Source organism: Heteronotia binoei, chromosome 21 (genome assembly GCF_032191835.1).
Source record: "Heteronotia binoei isolate CCM8104 ecotype False Entrance Well chromosome 21, APGP_CSIRO_Hbin_v1, whole genome shotgun sequence".
NCBI classification, from domain to species: Eukaryota; Metazoa; Chordata; class Lepidosauria; order Squamata; family Gekkonidae; genus Heteronotia; species Heteronotia binoei.
In genome coordinates, this window is record NC_083243.1 from 16406912 (window position 1) to 16428457 (window position 21546).

A 21546-nucleotide genomic window follows, 5' to 3' on the forward strand; every position below is an offset into this window, starting at 1 on the left:
CTGATGAGATTACCTAATATGCAAATGAGGTCATGCTGGGCTTTTTCTACAACAAAGCCCTGTGTGAAACTACAGCAATATTAGGGGGTGCAGTCTAATGTGCAAATGAGCCCCTGCTGGGCTTTTTCTACCCCAAAAGCCCTGTTTATAAAAATCTCTGTTCTCCTGCAGACCCACACCGTTATTCTCTGAAACCAGAACATCACGGTATAAGAACAACATTTGAAATATCTGATGAAATAAACAAAATGGATGATACTGAACGAAGAATATCTCCAGTTTGGAGTAGTGTTAAGTGCGCGGACTCTTATCTGGGAGGACCGGGTTTGATTCCCCACTCCTCTGCTTGCAGCTGTTGGAATGGCCTTGGGTCAGCCGTAGCTCTCGTAGGAGTTGCCCTTGAAAGGGCAGCTACTGTAAGAGCTCTCTCAGCCCCACCCACCTCACAGGGTGTCTGTTGTGGGGGGAGAAGATATAGGAGATTGTAAGCCGCTCTGAGTCTCTGATTCAGAGAGAAGGGCGGGGTATAAATCTGCAGTCTTCGTCTTAAAGTTAGGTGGTTCCCATAATATGCATAAATACTGATTATTGCAGCACTAGTAATGATAACATTTTATCTCACATTATTATTGCTCAACGATCCGTAGAGAATCTGAAAGTATACTTGCAAATGCACAGATGGCTAAATAAGACTTTGCATGAATTTTATAGCTAGAAAGCACTGGACTTTACAAAGGTCTCTTGTGTGTGTGATTTTTTTTGGTGTGTGTGTGTTAAGGTAACAGCCAAACAGGAGATAGACCCAAAGCTGTTTCTTTCCACATTCCAAGCAGGATCTCATTTCCATTTGGCTCACGGGGAAAAATTCCTGGAAGAAGAAGAAGAAGATATTGGATTTCTATCCCGCCCTCCACTCCAAAGAGTCTCAGAGCGGCTCACAATCTCCTTTACCTTCCTCCCCCACAACAGACACCCTGTGAGGTGGGTGGGGCTGAGAGGGCTCTCACAGCAGCTGCCCTTTCAAGGACAACCTCTGCCAGAGCTGTGGCTGACACAAGGCCATGACAGCAGGTCCAAGTGGAGGAGTGGGGAATCAAACCTGGTTCTCCCAGATAAGAGTACGCACACTTAACCACTAGGCAACCACTTAACCACACTTAACCACTACACCAAACCAGAACCAAGGTCCAAAAGTTCTACCAGCACCGCTTGGGCCTCTAAGCACAGATCAAGGCAGTGACACCAACCATGAGCCCCGGCTTACTTGGTGCTTCCTGCACTGATGTGGCATCACTGGCTGGATCTGAGATTAGTGGACCCCAGCAGTGCCAGCTGGGAGCATGACAGAAGCCACTCAGCCTGGCTAGATTCCTAGTCTGTCCCTACAGGCATGGCTGGCGTGTAGAAGTAGGCCAGGTAGGTGGCTGCCTAGGGCGCCATCGGGTCACAAGGGCAGGGGGTGGGGACTGGCACCCCCTCCCCGTCCCTATTTGCACCAGCCAGCTCGGCTCCAAGATGTTCGGAGCAGCTCTGAACACCTTGGAGTCAAGAAAACATGCCCTTGCCCAGCCTCTTCCAAGTCCTCTGCGCTGCTCGGAGGCCACCTTCTCTGGTGGAAGCTCAGAGGCTGCCTTTCCTGGTGGAGGCTCAGAGGCCACCTTCCCTGGTGCAGGCTCGGAGGCCACCTTCCCTGGTGGAGGCTCAGAGGCCGCCTTCCCTGGTGGAGGCTCAGAGGCTGCCTTCCCTGGTGCAGGCTTGGAGGCCACCTTCCCTGGTGGAGGCTCGGAGGCCGCCTTCCCTGGTGGAGGCTCGGAGGCCACCTTCCCTGGTGGAGGCTCAGAGGCCGCCTTCCCTGGTGCAGGCTCGGAGGCCGCCTTCCCTGGTGCAGGCTCGGAGGCCGCCTTCCCTGGTGCAGGCTCGGAGGCCGCCTTCCCTAGTGGAGGCTCGAAGGCCACCTTCCCTGGTGGGGTTTTCAAGGCAAGAGCTGTTCAGAGGAGATTGGCCATCGCCTGCCTCTGCATTACAGCCCTGGTGTTCCTTGGAGGTCTCCCATCCAGGCCCAGCACGTGGGGTTCTGGCACCCGAGACAGAACCCCAACGTGTGCTCCCCTGAAAAGTTTTTGCGCACGGTTGGATGATGTGATGATGTCACAATGATGTCATTGCACCGGGCCCTTGGCCCTTGGAGGACGCTGGGGAAGGGAAACACCGCTCTTTCAGCACTGAGTGATCGGGGGAGGTCTTCCGATCCCTCAGAGCCGAAAGGACACTCGGTCCTTTGCTCCCCCAGAGAAGAAATGAGCCAGAGGCTCAGGAACAGCATGAGCAGGAAGGAGGTATCTGCCCTCCCTGATGCCCTAGTCAATCGCCTAGTTCACCAACTCCCACGCACCGGCCCTGCTCCCATCCAACTACTCCCCAGGGCCAACCCTGCTTAGCTTCTACAATCGGATGATAATGATTTAACATTTCACATGAGTACAGGAAGCATGACAGAAGCCACTCAACCCGGCTAGATTCCTAGTCTGTCCCCTGCAGGGCATGGCCGGCGCATAGAAGTAGGCCAGATAGGTGGCTACCTAGAGGGCCACTGGGTCACCAGGGCAGGGGGTGGGGACTGGCACCCCCTCCCTATTTGCACCAGCCAGCTCAGATCCAAGCCGCTCTGAACACCTTGGAGCCGAGAAAACATGCCCCCGCTCAGTCCCTTCCAAGTCTTCTGTGCCGCTCGGAGGCTGCCTTCCCTGGTGGGATTTTTAAGGCAAGAACCATTCAGAGGAGGCTGGCCATTCAGAGGAGGCTGCCTCTGCATCACGACCCCAGTGCTCCTTGGAGGTCTCCCATCCAAATACTACATCCTTTACATGTCTTTTGCCCTGCTGTGGATGGTCTAGGCTAGCCCAGTCCTGGAAGCTAAGAAGGGTTGGGGAATGGAGAAATTGTATGTGTTTGCCCTGGACCCAGAAAGAGATGAAGAGGCATTATGGCCTGGATTTTCTGGCTCTACCAGCCTGCATAACCTGGATTTCCCTGAGCTCATCACAGCTTGGCAGCTAAGCAGGATCAGCTGCTGTCTGTACTTGGATGGGAGGCCATCCAGGAAGATCAGGGTTGCTACTGAAAGGAAGGCAATAGCCAACCAACTCTCAGCATCTCTTGCCTTGAACAACGAAAACCACTGTGGTGTGGGACTAGCATAAGGGTGGCCAAACTTGCTTAACATAAGAGCCACAGAGAATAAACGTCAGATGTTTGAGAGTTGTAGGACCTGAACATTAGATGTTTGGGAACCGGAAAACAGGAAGGAAGGAAAGAAGGAAGGAAGGAGAGGGAGGAAGGAAGAGGAGAGAGCGGGGAGGGAGGGAGGAAGGAAGGAAGGAAGGAAGAAAGGAAGGAAGGAAGGAGAGGGAGGAAGGAAGGAAGGAAGGAAGGAAGGAAGGAAGGAAGGAAGGAAGGAAGGGGAGGGGGGAAGGGAGGGAGAGAGGGAAGGAGGGAAGGAGGGAGGGAGGAAGGAGAGGGAGTAAGGAAAGAAAGAAGGGGAGGGGAGGGAGGTTGGGGGAAGGGAGGTTGGGGGAAGGAAGGGAGAGAGGGAAGAAGGGAGGGAGGAAGGAAAGAAGGAAGGGGAGGGAGGGAGGGAGGAAAGAAGGAAGGAGAGGGAGGGGGAAGGGAGGGAGGAAAGAAGGAAGGAGAGGGAGGGGGAAGGGAGGGAGAGAGGGAAGGAGGGAGGGAGGAAGGAAGGAAGGAGACGGAGTAAGGAGAGGGAGTAAGGAAAGAAGGAAGGGGAGGGGGAAGGGAGGGAGGGAGGAAGGAAGGAAGGAAGGAAGGAAGGAAGGAAGGAAGGAAGGAAGGAAGGAAGGAAGGAAGGAAGGAAAGAAGGGGAGGGAGGGGGAAGGGAGGGAGAGAGAGAGGGAAGGAGGGAGGGAGGAAGGAAAGAAGGAAGGAGAGGGAATAAGGAAGGAAGGAGAGGGAGGGAGGGGGAAGGGAGGGAGAGAGGGAAGGAGGGAGGGAGGAAGGAAGGAGAGGGAGTAAGGAAAGAAGGAAGGGGAGGGAGGGGGAAGGAAGGGGAGGGAGGGGGAAGGGAGGGAAGGAAATAGATGGAGAGAGAGGTGAAAAGAAAGCAACTTTAACTTTGCATTCTCCAAATGGCTGGCTGGCTTGGCTTGGAGAAGTGATTTAAGGAGACAAATGTCTTCTCCAATCCGGCAGAAAGGTCGGTGGGGGCTTTGAGAGCCACAGGATATGTGTGCAAGAGCCACAGTCTGGCCACCCCTGGACAAGCCTCTGAGTTTGAACTCCCACTTGTGCCATGGAAGCTCACTGGGTGACCTCGGGCCTGTCACACACTCTCAGCCTAACCTGCCTGAAAGGGTTGTTGTGAAGATCAAATGGAGGAGAGGAGAACGATGGAAACCAGTGTGGGTCCCCACCACAAGGGAGAAAAGTAGGGTATGAACAAACACCCTGCGGTTGGGATTCATGAAGTCGGTCGCAACTCTCCGTCTCCAAATTCTGCTCAAGAGAGTGTGGTTTGTAGTATCTGGAGACTGGTAGGGAATTATGGGAATTGCTGGCTAATGCTGGCCACTGGGTTTCTAATTTACCCAAGGGGGACTGGGAAAAAGGGTGATGACCAGGGCCAGATTAATAAATAGACTGAGTAGGCACCAGCCTATGGTTCCCCACACCTTTAGGGACCCCAGGCCAGCTCCCCCGACCCGGTTTTCCCCAGTTGTTAATGTTTGGTTTTTTTTGTTTTATTTAAAGTTTATTTAAAAAATAATAAATTTTATTTTATTAAATCTAATCCAATACCGGGTGGGGTGGGGGGTGGGCTCCCTCTGGGAATCCTACCCCCCCAGGGAAAGTGCATGCGCAATACATAGCCTCTCCTCTCCCGGTGTAGTGAACGCCGCGTGGTCACTGTCTGGCTATGCCTGGCAGATGGTCACTGCAATGGCCTCTCCTGCATTACTGCATCCGTAGCAACACCTTCTCGCTGGTCCCCCCCGTTTTCACAGAGTTTGCTACGTCATGGTGCGACCGAATGTCCGGCGGTATAACCGGATGGGCAGGCTGAGCCCACCAACCTCGCCAGCCTAAGAGAAGGAAAACTCTAGCATCAAACCCGGGCAGATAGAGCTCGTTAATGTAACACCTACCACCTGGAGGACTCGCTGCCGGCGTCCCGGCTTACTGGGCCATGGCAGATGACCCTCAGGTGAAAGGGTGAAGCCAGTACCGCGCACACTGCGCTTCACCTAAAAAATTCCTCTGCGCAGGCCTGAAGGGCATATCCACACACACAACCCACAACGCATCAAGTCCTGCAGCGATGGGCAAGGGGCGAAACGGCAGGTGGAAGGTGCCACTGGAAGCCGCAGTCCCGATCCTGCATGTAGGCAGTTCAGGGTATTGGTCGCCTGATGCTAACCCGGAGACGAAAGCATTTTTCAGCAGCACCCTGAATGACCAAGCAGCCTTATCTAGGGACAGCATTGCTTGCTCCACACGGAGAGGGGCCTAGAAAAGGTGGCCTAAACAAAGCTCGTCTCCCCCACCCCAGTTGGCTAGCCGCGGTCAACAGGCATCCTTACTTGCGGTCGAAAAATAACAACAAAGAAAAGGCATGCACCTGCCTCACAAAGTGTGCAAAGACTAAAGCTTGCGTGTTGGAACATCAGAACCATGCTTGACACAGTAGGCAGTGGTCGCCCTGAACGACGCTCTGCTCTAGTTGCCCACGAACTTCTCAGGTTGAATATCGACATAGCAGCTCTCAGAGAGGTCCGTTTCCCTGAGGAAGGTAGTCTTCAAGAACACGGTGCTGGCTATACCCTCTACTGGTCGGGTAAGTCAAAGGCTGAGAGCCGCCTTTCTGGCGTTGGCTTCATGGTCAGGAACTCCATTGCCTCCAAACTCAAAAACCTGCCAACAGGTCACTCAGATCGCATCATGTCCATGCGCCTCCCACTTCAAAACAAGCAGCATGCAACACTCTTCAGTGTGTATGCCCCAACCCTTCAAGCAGATCCTGCAGAAAAGAACAAGTTCTATGCTGATCTACGCAACCTTGTACGGAAGACCCCTACAGAGGACAAGGTGATCATCCTTGGCGACTTCAATGCCAGAGTAGGTAAAGACTCGGAAGCCTGGAAAGGAGTACTTGGCAAACACGGCATTGGCAACTGCAATGACAACGGGCGCCTCCTGCTAGAATTCTGCATGGAGCACCAGCTCACCATCACCAACACTATCTTCCAGCAGAAGAACAGTCTGAAGACAACCTGGATGCACCCACGGTCCAAGCATTGGCACCTTATCGACTACATTCTGGTGCGCCAGAGAGACCTTCGAGATGTCTTACACACCCGAGTAATGCCCAGCGCAGAATGTCATACGGATCATCGTCTTGTACGCTGCAATCTCCGTCTTCACTTTAAACCCACACCCAGGAGAGGAGGTATCCCTTGGAGGAAGTTTCAGGTTGGCAGCCTCCAGTCAGCCGAAGTTAAAGCTGCCTTCCAGGCAAAACTCCAGTCAAGAATTGAGGACCCCAGTTGCCCCACAGACCCTTCTCCAGAAGCACTCTGGGAACACCTAAAAACTACCGTCCTGCAGATCTCTGAAGAAGTCCGCGGGTTCTCCACAAGGAAGAACAGGGACTGGTTTGATGAGAACAATCAAGAGATCCAAGAATTACTGGCAAAAAAGAGATCTGCCTACCAAGCACATCTTGCTCAGCCCTCCTGTCCTGGGAAAAAAGCAACCTTTCGCGCTGCATGTAGCAACCTCCAGCGCAAGCTTCGAGACATTCAGAACGATTGGTGGATCAAGCTTGCAGAGAGAACCCAGCTGTGTGCAGACACTGGTGATTTAAGAGGGTTCTACGAAGCCCTGAAGGCAGTATATGGTCCATCATATCAGGCTCAGAGTCCCTTGCATAGTGCAGACGGCCAAGTGCTCCTCACAGACAAGGCATCCATACTGAACCGGTGGTCGGAGTATTTTCAGGTTCTCTTCAGTGCCAACCGCGTAGTTCAAGATTCAGCAATCCACCTCACCCCACTTCAACCGGTGAAAACAGAGTTGGATGAGTTCCCCACCCTAGAAGAGACTGTTAAAGCCATCAAGCAACTGAAAAGTGGCAAGGCAGCGGGAGTTGATGGAATTCCACCAGAGATCTGGAAGCATGGGGGCACAGTACTACATAGCTCACTTCACAAAGTACTTGTCACCTGCTGGGAACAAGGCAAATTACCACAGGACTTTCGCGATGCAATCATCATCACCCTATACAAGAACAAAGGGGAAAGTCAGACTGCTCCAACTACCGGGGGATAACCCTGCTCTCCATCGCAGGCAAAATCCTTGCCAGAATACTCCTGAACAGATTGGTGCCCACCATTGCAGAAGAACTCCTCCCAGAGAGCCAGTGCGGCTTCAGAGCTAACAGGAGCACCACCGACATGGTATTTGTTCTCAGGCAGCTCCAAGAGAAATGCAGGGAACAGAACAAGGCTCTGTATGTGACTTTTGTCGACCTTACCAAAGCCTTCGATACCGTTAGCAGGAAAGGCCTGTGGCAAATCTTGGAACGTTTAGGATGTCCCCCAAGGTTCCTCAGCATGATCATCCAGCTACACGAAGACCAGCGAGGCCAAGTCAGACACTGCAACGACCTCTCGGAGCCCTTCCCAATAGGCACAGGTGTAAAGCAAGGCTGCGTTCTCGTGCCAACTCTCTTTACGATCTTCTTTAGCATGATGCTTCAAAGAGCCGCAGTAGATCTAGATGATGACGATGGTGTATACATCCGCTATCGCACCGATGGCAGCCTGTTCAACCTGAGGCGACTAAAGGCACACTCCAAGACAATGGAAAAACTCATCTGAGAGCTACTGTTTGCTGATGATGATGCACTCGTCTCCCACTCGGTATCAGCTCTGCAGCATATGACTGTTGGAGCAAGAATCTACATAAACCCAGTCTGACAGCTACAGTATGACAGCTGGTGATCTAGCTGCCAGGCTAGGTCACAGTGACCTGATCAGCAGACCGGCTTGAGCCGGCAGAAGCCAAGTGATGCAATCTGCTGAGTCAGCACGGCCAGGATTGGCCGCTTGGACTATATATGATCTGTGTGTGCATCACACAGGTCTCTCCCTGTGAGATGGTGGTTAGGCGAAGCACTTTGTCCGTGGAGGTGATATTGTATAGACTGCACAAGAGAGCACTTGTCGTGTATATATGTTAATACACCTTTTGGCACTAGTTGCACGTGTCTGCCTGATTTTCTTTCCTGAAGCCCTGTGTCGGGGAAGTCATCTCCCTCACTCTGCTACTCCCGCTCCGACAGGGTTATGGGCCCAGGGCGGTTCCGCTGCGCGGAGGAGAGAGTTGAGAGTTGAGCTGACTGTGAGGTTGGAAAGAGCCGGAGGCGAGGAACGCCGGTGAAGGACACAGAAGCACCACCGCTCTCTGTTTGAGAGCCAGAGGGACGTCGGCAGCCAGCTGTGAGGAGGAGTCGGCACGATGGCTCAGCAACAGCTTGGAGTAGCCGTTGAGAAGCTCACCTCAGCCAACTACGCGGTGTGGAGCCTGAGAATGCAACACTACCTCAAGCGTGAAGGGCAATGGCTGTTCGTGAGTAACCCCCCTGCTGACTTATCTCCTGCCGAGACTGTGTTATCGGATAAGGCACTGGCCAACATAGTGCTATCTATAGGAGATGACCAGCTGGTTTATGTGCGAGGGAAGGACACTCCCAAGGCTGCCTGGGACGCGTTGAGTGCGGTGCATGTTAGCACCACTGCTGGTTCCCTCATGGCCTTGACAAGGAGGATGTTCCGCACCGTTATGCCGGCTGGAGGGTGTGTGAAAGATCACATCAAACGGCTAACGGACTGTTTCGTTGAGCTGGAGGCAAGAGGCAAGACTGTAGCTCCAGACGACAGAGTGTACATTTTGCTGTCGTCGTTGCCACCTGAGTACACTCCCCTGATAACTTCTCTGGAGACGGTGGACGTAGCGACCCTGACCATGGAATACGTCTGTGCCCACCTGCTTGACTTCCAAGAGAGAATTGCGGCCGTGAGCTGTCCGGGGGTGTCGGCCGGGCAGCGTGCTGTTATCGGTGTGTCCGGGAAGACAGCCAAGAATGAGCCAGCTTTTGCTGCTGGCAGGCGTCCGAAGGTGGAGGAAGTGGAGCCGACTGCGTTTGCAGTCCGTCGCTGCTATGGATGCGGGTCGTCGCAGCACCTGCTCCGAGCTTGCCCTGAGAGGGAGAAGAGGCGGGGGCGTGTGCGGCGAGAGCGGAGGACCGCCAGCCCGTGTGAGGAAGCAACCCGGCTGGTCACGTCTGCAGTAGAGAGCACAGGGTCTGCTTGGATTTTAGACTCCGGGGCAACGAGCCATCTCTGCTGCGAGAAGGAGTTGTTGAAAAACATTGACAGTCCTGAGCATAAGTATGTGAGATTGGCTGATGGGACCACTGCCAATTCTGTTTGCTCAGGCAATGTGGAATTTCCTGCACTGAAATGTATGTTGCAAAATGTGTTGTATGTACCCTCACTGCAGTCTAACCTGTTGAGTGTTAGCACACTGTTTGACCAGGGATACCAGGTGAGATTTGAGAAAACCTGCTGCAAAATCCTGGGAGGTGGGGGAAAGTTGCTTGTGACAGGAAAGAGGGAAGGTAAACTGTATGTGGTCCAGAGTGATTGCGCCCAGGTGGCTCAGGTGTCGAATGAGCCTGTGCACAATAATTGTATACATTTGCTCCATAGGAGACTCGGGCACTGCGGATTTAGGGCGTTAAAGAAAACCCTGGAGCTTGTGCCTAGTTTGAAAGTAAATCCTTGCAAATGTTACTTGGATTGCCAGGTCTGCAAGAAGACCAAAAGCAAGGCGTGTGCTGTTGCTAAAGAAAGCTCAAGGGAAAGCACACGAGCCCTGGAACTAGTCCATTTAGACGTTATTGGCCCATTGCCAAAGAGTCTGTCGGGGAGGAGATACTGCTTGGTGGCCACCGACGACCACACGAGGTACGCGTGGGTTTTCACCATGGTGCATAAGTCTGAGGTGTATAAGACATTCACCAAGTGGGTCAAAGCAGTGGAGAGACAATTAGGGGTTAATCTCCTAGCTGTACAAACCGACAGAGGGGGGGAATTCTTATCTAACCAGATGAAACGTTGGCTGGAGAACAAGGGCATTGCCCACCGTCTGACGAACCCAGCAACGCCCCAAGAACATGGGCTATCCGAGCGAACAGGCGCCGTGTTACAAACATTAATGCACAGCATGCTCGAGGATGCAAAGCTGCCAATTCGTTATTGGGCGGAAGCGATGCATTGCTCGGCATACGTACATAATAGGGTTTGGTGTAAGCCTGTAAATGATTTGCCTTATAAGCGGCTATATAACCACTGCCCAGATTTGAGCTTTCTGAGGGTATTTGGAACCCAAGCCTGGGTGAATATTCCTCTGAAACATAGAAGGAAAGGAGGTGACCGGGCAGTGAGCCTAACCTTTCTGGGCTACAAGCCAAGGGCCAGGTGTTATCGTTTCTGCAATAGCAAAAGCAAGATAACACTTAGTAAGAGTGCCCAGTTCAATCAAGAAAGCAGCTGGCCAAGGTTGCACTCCTTGCAGAAACAATTTGTCCTGCTGCCAAGTAGCGATAACGATGTTGGAGCGCAGCCCAGAACTCCAGCCCAGGAGGTGGCACCCAGTGGGGCTGGAGAAGGTGAGCCGAATGCTGGCACAGAGCCTGACGAGCAGAGTCAGGAGGCAGAGCCTCAAATGCAGGAACTGGAGGTAAAGTGTGAGAGTCAGGAGGTTCAACACCCAATTACAGGGGCAGAGCAACCAGCCCAGGAGGTGGGAACAGAGCAACCCGAAGAAGACAAAGCTGGTCCAAGCACAGGGCCACGGGTGTCTGCCAGGTCCACCAAAGGCCAACGTCCCGCTAGGTACAAGTGTCCCTATGTCACTCTGACTGTCAATCCAGACCCACCCGGATCTGAGGAAATGTTAAAAGAAAAGGCTAAGAAATGGAAAGCCTGGGTGGCAGAATGCGAGGCAAGGGAGAAGGAGGCTGAAGCCAAGCGTCTGAAAGAGCTGGCTGAACAGGAACACGATGATGTGTTTTACAATCATGATGAGTTCCTGAACGAATTCCGGAAAGGGTTCCGAGCTACGTAAATATGAACTGTAATGTTGCTGGTGGACATGTATGTAAACTGTGTAAAGTGTTTTGGTGCACTGGGTTTAAATAGATTAGGAGGTGTGTTGGAGCAAGAATCTACATAAACCCAGTCTGACAGCTACAGTATGACAGCTGGTGATCTAGCTGCCAGGCTAGGTCACAGTGACCTGATCAGCAGACCGGCTTGAGCCGGCAGAAGCCAAGTGATGCAATCTGCTGAGTCAGCACGGCCAGGATTGGCCGCTTGGACTATATATGATCTGTGTGTGCATCACACAGGTCTCTCCCTGTGAGATGGTGGTTAGGCGAAGCACTTTGTCCGTGGAGGTGATATTGTATAGACTGCACAAGAGAGCACTTGTCGTGTATATATGTTAATACACCTTTTGGCACTAGTTGCACGTGTCTGCCTGATTTTCTTTCCTGAAGCCCTGTGTCGGGGAAGTCATCTCCCTCACTCTGCTACTCCCGCTCCGACAATGACGTCCTGCTTTGCAGAGGCTGCCAAGCTATTCGGCCTAGAAGCTAGTCTGAAGAAGACAGAAGTTCTCCACCAGCCTGCACCCCAGGAAGATTATCACCCTCCCTGCATCACTGTGAGTGAATCAGTTCTGAAGACAGTCCAGCAGTTCAGCTACCTGGGGTGCATCATCTCCTCAGATGCCAAGATCGACAAGGAGATTGACAACAGGCTGGCAAAGGCAAACCGTGCATTTGGCCGACTGCACAAAAGAGTGTGGAGCAACAAGCATCTGAAAAAAGGCACAAAGATCAATGTTTACAAAGCGGTTGTGATGACAACCCTCATCTACGGCTCCGAATCGTGGGTTTTATACCGTCATCACCTGCGACTCCTTGAGCGCTTTCATCAGTGCTGCCTTCGCACCATCCTCAACATCCACTGGAGTGACTTTGTGACCAACACTGAAGTCCTCAAGAGAGCGGAGGTTACCAGCATCGAGGCACTGCTGTTGAAGACGCAGCTGCGCTGGGCAGGGCATATTTCTAGGATGGAAAACCACCGCCTTCCCAAGATTGCCCTGAATGGCGAACTCTCCACCGGCCATCGAAATAGAGGGGCACCAAAGAAGAGGTACAAGGACTCCTTGAAGAAATCCCTTAGCACCTGTCACATCAACCATCACCAGTGGTCTGACCTAGCCTCAGATCGCAAAGCATGGAGGCACACCATCCACCAGGCTGTCTCTTCCTTTGAGAACGCACGCATAGCTGATCTTGAGGACAAAAGGAGATTGAAGAAGAATTGCACTGCTACAGGACCAACCCTAAATCAGACTTTTCCCTGCAGCCGCTGTGGCCGGACCTGCCTGTCCCACATTGGTCTTGTCAGCCACCAGCGAGCCTGCAGCAAACGTGGACTATTGCACCCTTCTTAAATCTTCGTTCGTGAAGCCAAGCCGAGAGAATCCAATACCAAGGGAGCATAGGGGAAATAAATAATAAAAATATAAATCTAACATACAAAAATCCAATTGAGACCATTGGCTGCATATAACAAACAGTTTACAAAAACAGGACAAAATATGCTCGGTATTGAAGAATTGAGAAATAGCCTATAATTCATTCTATTAGGCAAAAAAGAAATTTTCCTAAACAATTCCAAAACCAGGGCCCAAAGCAAATAATAATCTGCCAGTTTGGTGTAGTGGTTAAGTGTGCGGACTCTTATCTGGGAGAACCGGGTTTGATTCCCCACTCCTCCACATGCACTTGCTTCCATGGCCTTGGGTCAGCCATAGCCCTGGCAGAGGTTGTCCTTGAAAGGGCAGCTGCTGAGAGAGCTATTTCAGCCCTACCCACCTCACAGGGTGTCTGTTGTGGGGGAGGAAGGTAAAGGAGATTGTGAGCCGCTCTGAGACTCTTTGGAGTGGAGGGCAGGATATAAATCCAATATCTTCATCTACCTCACAGGGTGTCTGTTGTGTGTGTGTGGGGAGGGGGGAGGTAAAGGAGATTGTGAGCCGCTCTGAGACTCTTCGGAGTGGAGGGCGGGATATAAATCCAATATCTTCTTCTATAGCCAAACAAGTATCATTATAAAAAAAAGGTTTATCCATTATCTTTTCCATTACATATAAAAAAGGTAAAGGTAGTCCCCCTGTGCAAGCACCAGTTATTTCCCACTATGGGGTGACGTTGCATCACAACGTTTTCACGGCAGACTTTTTACGGGGTGGTTTGCCATTGCTTTCCCCGGTCATCTACACTTTCCCCCCAGCAAGCTGGGGACTCATTTTACTGACCTCGGAAGGATGGAAGGCTGACTCAACATTGAACTATTGGCTATCTGAACCCAACTTCTGCCAGGATTGAACTCAGGTCGTGAGCAGAGAGCTCAGACTGCAGTACTGCAGCTTTACAACTCTGTGCCACGGGGCTCATCTTCTATCTAACATACAAGAATCCAGTTTAGGCCACTGGATGCATATAGCAAACAATTTACAATAAGCAGTGCATAATATGCTAGTATTAAGAATTGAGAAATAGCCTATAATTCATTCTATTAGGCAAAAAAAGAAATTTCCCCAAAGAATTCCAAAACTGGGGCCCAAAGCAAATAATAATCTAGAGCCAAATCGGTATCATTATCGAAAAAAGGGTTATCCACTCTCTATCCCATTGCATAGTGGTCCCATAACTTATCATACCACATTTCAATCGTGGGGGTATGTGGGGGTTTCCAGATTTTAGCAATCTTCATGTGAGCTATCACCAACATTGTCGAGAGTAAAGATCAAAAATCATTAATGTTTGTTTTGTGTGATAAAATTGGTTTATTAAAATGGTTTGTTGATAAAACTAAAAACATATCAGGGGATAATTTGGGAGGGCCCCCTCCGATATTTTGACTGCCTAGGGGCCTCCGTAGGGTTTAATCCAACGCTGGTGATGACTCCCCCAGGGTCAGAACTGAAGTCTGGGGTAGGGGTGCGTGGAGAAGAGGGCAGCTAGGGACAGAAATGAAGTGTCTGGGCTAGATGGGGTGGGAGGTTCTGTAGATGGGGGCAGGGCTGAAGATAAAGTGAGAAGAATACGGGGGGCGGGTGCTGTTGGACTCTCCTAATCTGAGAATAAACCCAAGGTGAAACAAACACAATAAGGGCATCTCTCTCTCTCTCTGGAATGGCTTTGATTCCCCACTCCTCCATTTACACCTGCTGGAATGACCTTGGGTCAGCCGTAGCTCTGCCAGAGGTTGTCCTTGAAAAGGCAGCTGCTGTGAGAGCCCTCTCAGCCCCACCCATCTCACAGGGTGTCTGTTGTGGGGGAGGAAGGTAAAGGAGAGTGTGAGCCGCTCTGAGACAATTCAGAGTGGAGGGCGGGATATAAATCCAATATCTTCATCTACCTCACAGGGTGTCTGTTGTGGGGGAGGGGAAGGTAAAGGAGATTGTGAGCCGCTCTGAGACTCTTTGGAGCGGAGGGTGGGATATAAATCCAATATCTTCATCTACCTCACAGGGTGTCTGTTGTGGGGGGCGGAAGGTAAAGGAGATTGTGAGGCGCTCTGAGACTCTTCGGAGTGGAGGGCGGGATATAAATCCAATATCTTCATCTACCTCACAGGGTGTCTGTTGTGGGGGAGGAAGGTAAAGGAGATTGTGAGCCGCTCTGAGACTCTTCGGAATGGAGGGCGGGATATAAATCCAATATCATCATCTTCTTTTTCTTCTTCTTCTTCTTCTTCTTCTTCTTCTTCTTCTTCTTCTTCTTCTTCTTCTTCTCTCTCTCTCTCTCTCTCTCTCTCTCTCTCTCTCTCTTGTCATGGTACTGGACAGTCCATTTATGCACAATCCATTTATAGCAACCTCACAGAAAGATAATTTCAGAAGGCAACCATGTCGGTCTTCCGTAAGAACAGATAGCTTTGATCAAGACGGGCAGCTGTGTGATGTCAGGAGGTGTGGCCTAATATGCAAATGAGTTCCTGCAATGGTGCTGTCCGGGGTATGGTCTAATGTGCAAATAAGTTCCTGCTGGGTTTTGTCTACCAAAAACCATGTGAAACAATGGCGATGTCAGAGGGTGTGGCCTAATATGCATGTGAGTTCCTGGAAGGCTTTTTCTGCAACCAAAAAAAGGCCCTGGGCATAATAATTTTGTGTTGTCCAGTTACACTCAGTGTTGATGAGAGCCACCATGCCCCGCCCCCCGGACAACAATTCCACCTGCCGCCTGACCCAAACCAAATATCATAATGAAACAAATTAATTGGCTTGCAGTTACCATAACTCTATAGTAATAAAAGAATTGGCCTGTCTGTCCATCTGCTTTTTGTGTTTTAACAATTTATTAATAACATATGGTTACAATATTTAATTGTCTCTTTTCTATACTAACCCATATGATATTTCAACCCCCCCCTCCAATATTTGACTTCCCTGAAGTTATAAATTTAAATTCAATTATAAGGTACCACTAACCAATCAAAGTTCAATACTTTTCTTTTCTCATTAATACTAAAAAATTGTCCAATGTCTTTTTACATTCCACTCTTTCTCCATATATCCTTTAAATTTCTTCCACTCCTTTTTGAATATATCTAAATCATAGTCTCTTAAAGTTTTAGTTAATTTGTCCATCTCACTCCACGATAAAACTTTCACAATCCAATCCCATTTCTCTGGTATTTTTCCCTGTTTCCACAGCTGCGCATACAATGTCCTAGCAGCTGAGAGCAAATACCAAATTAAAGTCCTGTCTTCCTTTGGAAATTTTTCTAATTGTAATCCAAGCAAAAAAGTCTCTGCAGTTTTCTTAAAGTCATAACCCAAAATTTTGGAGATTTCTTGTATCATCTTCCAAAACTCTTTCGCTTTTTCACAAGTCCACCACATATGAAAGAAAGAACCTTCGTGTTTTCTACATTTCCAACATCTATCCGACATCTTTTACTCATCCTAGCCAGCTTTTTCGGAGTCATATACCACCTATACATCATCTTAAAACAGTTATCCTTAATACTCTGACAGGTTGAAATCTTCATTGAGTTCTTCCAAAGGTGCTCCAAAGGTGCTCCACTACTTCTTCTTCTGTAGACCATTTCAATAATAGTTTATATACTTTCGATATTAATTTTTCATTATCTCCAAGCAGGACCCTTTCCAATCCTGTTTGCTCACGTCTAATTCCATCCGATTCAATATCATTTTCCATTTTCCATCAAGCTTTTAATTTGTTGCATTTGAAACCAGTCATACTTATTATTTAACTCTTCTGCAGATTTTAATTCAATTTTGTCTCCTTGAATCTTGAGCAGTTGATTATATGACATCGTTCTTTCTTCATCAGATTCAGCTGTTATTTTTATTACTTCTGCTGGCACTATCCAAAGCGGTTTCTCTCGTCACCATATTTCTTATATTTTATCCAAGTGTTTAATAAACAATTTCTGATATAGTGGTGAGAGAAAAAACCGTACATCTTATTCTTCCCATAACACAAATACGCGTGCCAGCCGAATTTATTCCCATGGGCTTCTAACCGTAGAGGTTTTTTATCTAATAGCATTATCCAATCTTTGATCCATGTCTATCTGCTTTTCATCCATTTATTTATTTATTTATATCCCCCCATGGCACAGAGTGGTACTGCAGTCCGAGCTCTGTCATGAGCCCTGACTAGGAGGAGCTGGAAGGGTTAACAGACCTGGAAGAGTTGCCAGTCAGTTCCTCAGCTGAACAAACAGCAGTTCGCCCATCAATCACTCTTCAGGCACCAGTGTCAGCTGTTGACGATCCATCTCCTCCAAGCTCTCCTCCTCCCATCTCAAGAGTTTGAAGCAGGCTCTGGAAAGAACTTTCAGAGTGAAGACATGAGGCACGCCGATGCTTCAGATCTCTCATAAGAACATAAGAGAAGCCATGTTGGATCACACCAATGGCCCATCCAGTCCAACACTCTGTATCACACTGTGGCTAATAGCCACTGATGGACCTCTGCTCCATATTTTTATCTAACCCCCTCTTGAAGCTGGCTATGCTTGTAGCTGCCATCACCTCCTGTGGCAGTGAATTCCACATGTTAATCACCATTTGGGTGAAGAAGTACCTCCTTTTATCCGTTCTAACCCGACTGCTCAGCAATTTCATTGAATGCCCACAAGTTCTTGTATTGTGAGAAAGGGAGAAAAGTAGTTCTTTCTCAGCCCTGAGTTCTAGCAGAGTCGCTGCCACCCAGGGAGCAGGCTGATTGAGACTCCCATATAGCTCCCACCCAGGATCCAGCATGATCACTTAAGGCAAATTTGCTTCAGTCTTGGAGTGCTTTTTGCTAGGCTTAGACCTCCCGGAGCCCCTAGTGGCTGCAGGCAGAACTGCACTTTAAAAATAATGGACACGAGGGCAGCCTGAGACAGGCTTCAGGGGCCCTCCAGGTGACTTGGACCTCCTGAATTTTGCCCTCCCAGTTCCCCTCTGTCGGTAGCCCTGGTCACACTCCACACCTGGCGGCCCCTGGAGGTCTGTGGGGTTTTCAGAGCAAAAGGCATTCAAAGGTGATTTCCCATTGTCTGCCTCTGCATAGCAGCCGCCGCCTTCCATGGTGTCTCCCATCCAAGTACTGTCCAGGGCAGGTCCTGCAAAGCTTCCAAGATCTGGCTAGTTTGGGCCACCAGACATAAGAGAAGTCATATGGGGTCAGGCCAATGGCCCATCTAGTCCAACACTCATCTAGTCCAACACAGTGGACAAATCCCATCTACACAGCGGCCAAAGTCTAAGGGCCATCAGAAAGTCCATCAGCAGGGCTACAACTAGAAACCCTCCCACTGTTGCCCCCCAAGTGCCAAGAATACAGAGCATCACTGTCCCAAAAATAAGAACATAAGAGAAGCCACGTTGGATCAGGCCAATGGCCCATCCAGTCCAACACTCTGTGTCACACAGTGGCCAAAAAAAACAGGTGCCATCAGGAGGTCCACCAGTGGGGCCAGGACACTAGAAGCCCTCCCACTGCTACCCCCTCCCCCAAATACCAAGAATACAGAGCATCACTGTCCCAGAAATAAGAACGTAAGAAAAACCATATTGAGTCAGGCCAATGGCCCATCCAATCCAACACTCCATGTCACACAGCGGCCAAAAAACCCAGGTAACATCTGGAGGCCCATCACTGGGGCCAGGACATAAGAAGGCCTCCCACTGTTGCCCCCCAAGCACCAAGAAGACAGAGCATCACTGCCCCAGACCTAAGAACATAAGAGACACCATGTTGGGTCAGGCCAATGGCCCCTCCATTCCAACACTCTGTGTCACACAAGAACATAAGAGAAGCCATGTTGGGTCAGGCCAGTGGCCCATCCAGTCTAACACTCTGTGTCAAAACCCAGGGGCCATCAGGAGGTCCACCAGCAGGGCCAGAACTCCAGAACTCCTCCCACTGTTGCCCCCCACCCCAAGCACCAAGAAGTCAAAGCAACACTGCCTCAGACCTAAGAACATAAGAGACGCTATGTTGGATGAGGCCAATGGCCCCTCCAGTCCAACACTCACACAGTGGCCAAACCCAGGTGCCATCAGGAGGTCCACCAGCAGGGCCAGAAGTTCAGAAGCCTTGCCACCCCAAGCACCAAGAACAATGGCAGACTGGGTCAAATAATATTGGTTGCCAGGAGACAAAGGGAGCCCACCCACAACTATAAAGCTATCATTTAATATTTATAAGAAATAAATAAAAATTTCAAAAATACATGTGGAAAAAGGTACAATTAAAACTTTTGCGAAATAGATGTGTGTGTGTGGCTATTAGCCACAGCGTGTGTGTGTGTGTGTGTGTGTGTGTAGGCCACTGTGTGACACAGAGTGTTGGACTGGATGGGCCATTGGCCTGATCCAACATGGCTTCTCTTATGTTCTTATGTGTGACACAGAGTGTTGGACTGAATGGGCCATTGGCCTGATCCAACATGGCTTCTCTTATGTTCTTATGTGTATAAAGGGCTTTTTTTTAGCAGGAACGCACAGGAACACAGTCCAGACTGGCTTGGTATCAGGGGGTGTGGCCTAATATGCAAATGAGTTCCAGCTGGGCTTTCTCTTTAGAAAAGCTTTGTGTGAAACAATGGTGTTGTCAGGGGGTGTGGTCTAAAATGCAAATTAGTTCCTGCTGGACTTTTCATACATATAAAGCCCTGTATGTGTGTGTGTGTGTGTGTAATTACAGTGTACATATACTGTACATTTTACTGGCAGTATACAGTAAATATTAAACGTAAATGCAGATTGCATTTTCTCCGGGGGGAGCTGATCTCTGCCAGCTGGAGATCAGTTGGAAAAGCGGGAGATCCCCAGGCCCCACCTGGAGGCTGGCAACCCTAAATACGATGTAAATTTTAGTTTAAAAGGTAAAAGTAGTCCCCTGTGCAAGCACCAGTCGTTTTTGACTCTGGGGTGACGTTGCTTTCACTATGTTTTCACGGAAGACTTTTTAATGGGGTGGTTTGCCATTGCCTTCCCCAGTCAACTCCGCTTTCCCCCCAGCAAGCTGGGGACTCCTTTGACCGACCTCGGAAGGATGGAAGGCCGAGTCGACCTGGAGCCGGCTACCTGAACCAGCTTCCGCCGGGATCGAACTCAGGTCGTGAGCGGAGGGCTCCGACTGCAGTACCGCAGCTTTACCACACTGCGCCACGGGGCTCCAATTTTTAGCTTCATTACAGCCATAACAATGGAATGCCTATTATATTTTCAAGCTGCTAGAAGGACATTGCCATTTTTAGCATATTGTCTAATGCTTAAGGGGGGGGGGGGCGCTGACCAAGAACACAAAGCATCACAGCTCCAGAGGGAGCGAATAGCCACTTATGGACCTCTGATTCGGTCTGGGGGGTGGAGGCAGGGAGGGTCTGGGGCGACCCCAGCAGCCCCAGTGACGGCTTCCCTCTTTTCCTCCCCCGGGCAGGCTCCAGCAGCAGGTGCTGTCGTCGCAGGGCGCGGGGCGAGCGCTGCCGTCGGAAGAGGAGAGCGGCGGGGAACCCCCGCTGGGCACCGCCTCCAGCCCGGCCGCCAGCCTGTCCAGCAAAGCCGCCGCCTCCTCGGCCATCTCCATCACCTCCAGCGACAGCGAATGTGATCTGTGACGACGACGACGCCCCGACGGGGGGAGCCGGGTGGGAGCACGGCAGCAGGAGGGACGGGGCGCACGGAGCCCAGGCGGCGGCGGTTGCGGTCACTCCGCTAGACTCTCCCCCGCCGGCCAGTGTCTGCCTGCTCCCGCCGCCTGCCCGCCAGGATCGTCCAGCACCCGCCCCGTCGGAAGATCCCGCCGGGAGAGACTGCCGCTGGCTGCCTCGGCGGCTCTCTCGCCTTCGCTCCTCCAGGACGGATTTCCAAGAAGAGGCAGCCAAAAGAACACACACAGCAATGGGTGGTGTGGACGGGGTGGGGGGTGGGGACTCGACGGGGCGCGTCCAGCTCCATCGCCTGCCAAGAATCCAACTTTTGGTGACGGTTTTCTTCCCCTGAAATCCTCATTGGAAAAAAGGCACACCTGTCGGTTTGGATCTCTTGGCTTACTTTTAAAGGTTTTTTTTTTTTAGCAAAAAATCTATATCTATAAATATTCTATATAATGTTTATTGACTTATTTAAGACTTCACTCCCTTGGGTAGAAATGTCCCTCCCCTTTTGTCATAATTCCTATTATTAATTATTATTATTATTATTAATTATTATTATTATCATCATCGAAGGCTTGATGCCTACGTGCACAGGTGATTTTTTTGTTTGGTTTCCTGTAGGGCAGGTGCAAGATCAGCTCTTTGAGGGGGAGGGGGGAAGGAACGACCAAAACGCAAGGAAAAGAAAACGAAACTGAGAATCCCAAGTATAATAAAAATGTTTGGCTCAGCAAACCTGGGATTCTCTCATTCCTTTCGCTTGCTTGAAAGTTACCACAGCCAGAAATCCAGGTGTTTTGCTGTTCTTTTCTTTGGAAACCTCGGATGAAAGTTGGGTTGCTTTTTTTTTGGCATCTTCTGCTCCTTTTCAGGTGCGCAAGAGACTACTTTGGAGGATCTCTATCGAATGGGGGTGCCAGCATCCAGGTGAGACCTGGAGATCCCCCTGGAATCCCAGCTCGTCTCCAGATGTTTCCCTGAAGGAACTGGATACTTTGCGGAGGGGGTGTGTGTGGATTCTCTGAGCATCTTGTCTCACCCAGGTCCCTGAATCCTCATGACTCCATCCAAAAATCTCCAGGAGTTTCTCAGCTTTTTCTGGTGACCCTATTCCCCCCCCCCCCCCACTCACATGGGTAAAAAAAGGTAAAGGTAGTCCTGTTAAGATTTCTTTAGCAGAGTAATGCAGAAAGCACAA

General features: G+C 50.3%; 1 protein-coding gene across 1 annotated transcript in view; it reads left to right on the forward strand.

Moving 5' to 3' along the window:
- SIX6 (SIX homeobox 6) overlaps window positions 1-20311 on the forward strand; it is a 38981-nt gene extending 18670 nt beyond the window's left edge. The window contains 1 exon segment of the mRNA XM_060261971.1: window positions 20132-20311. Coding sequence (XP_060117954.1) covers window positions 20132-20309 — 178 coding nt within the window. The 3' untranslated portion in view covers window positions 20310-20311.
- Window positions 20312-21546: the final 1235 nt, after the last annotated feature.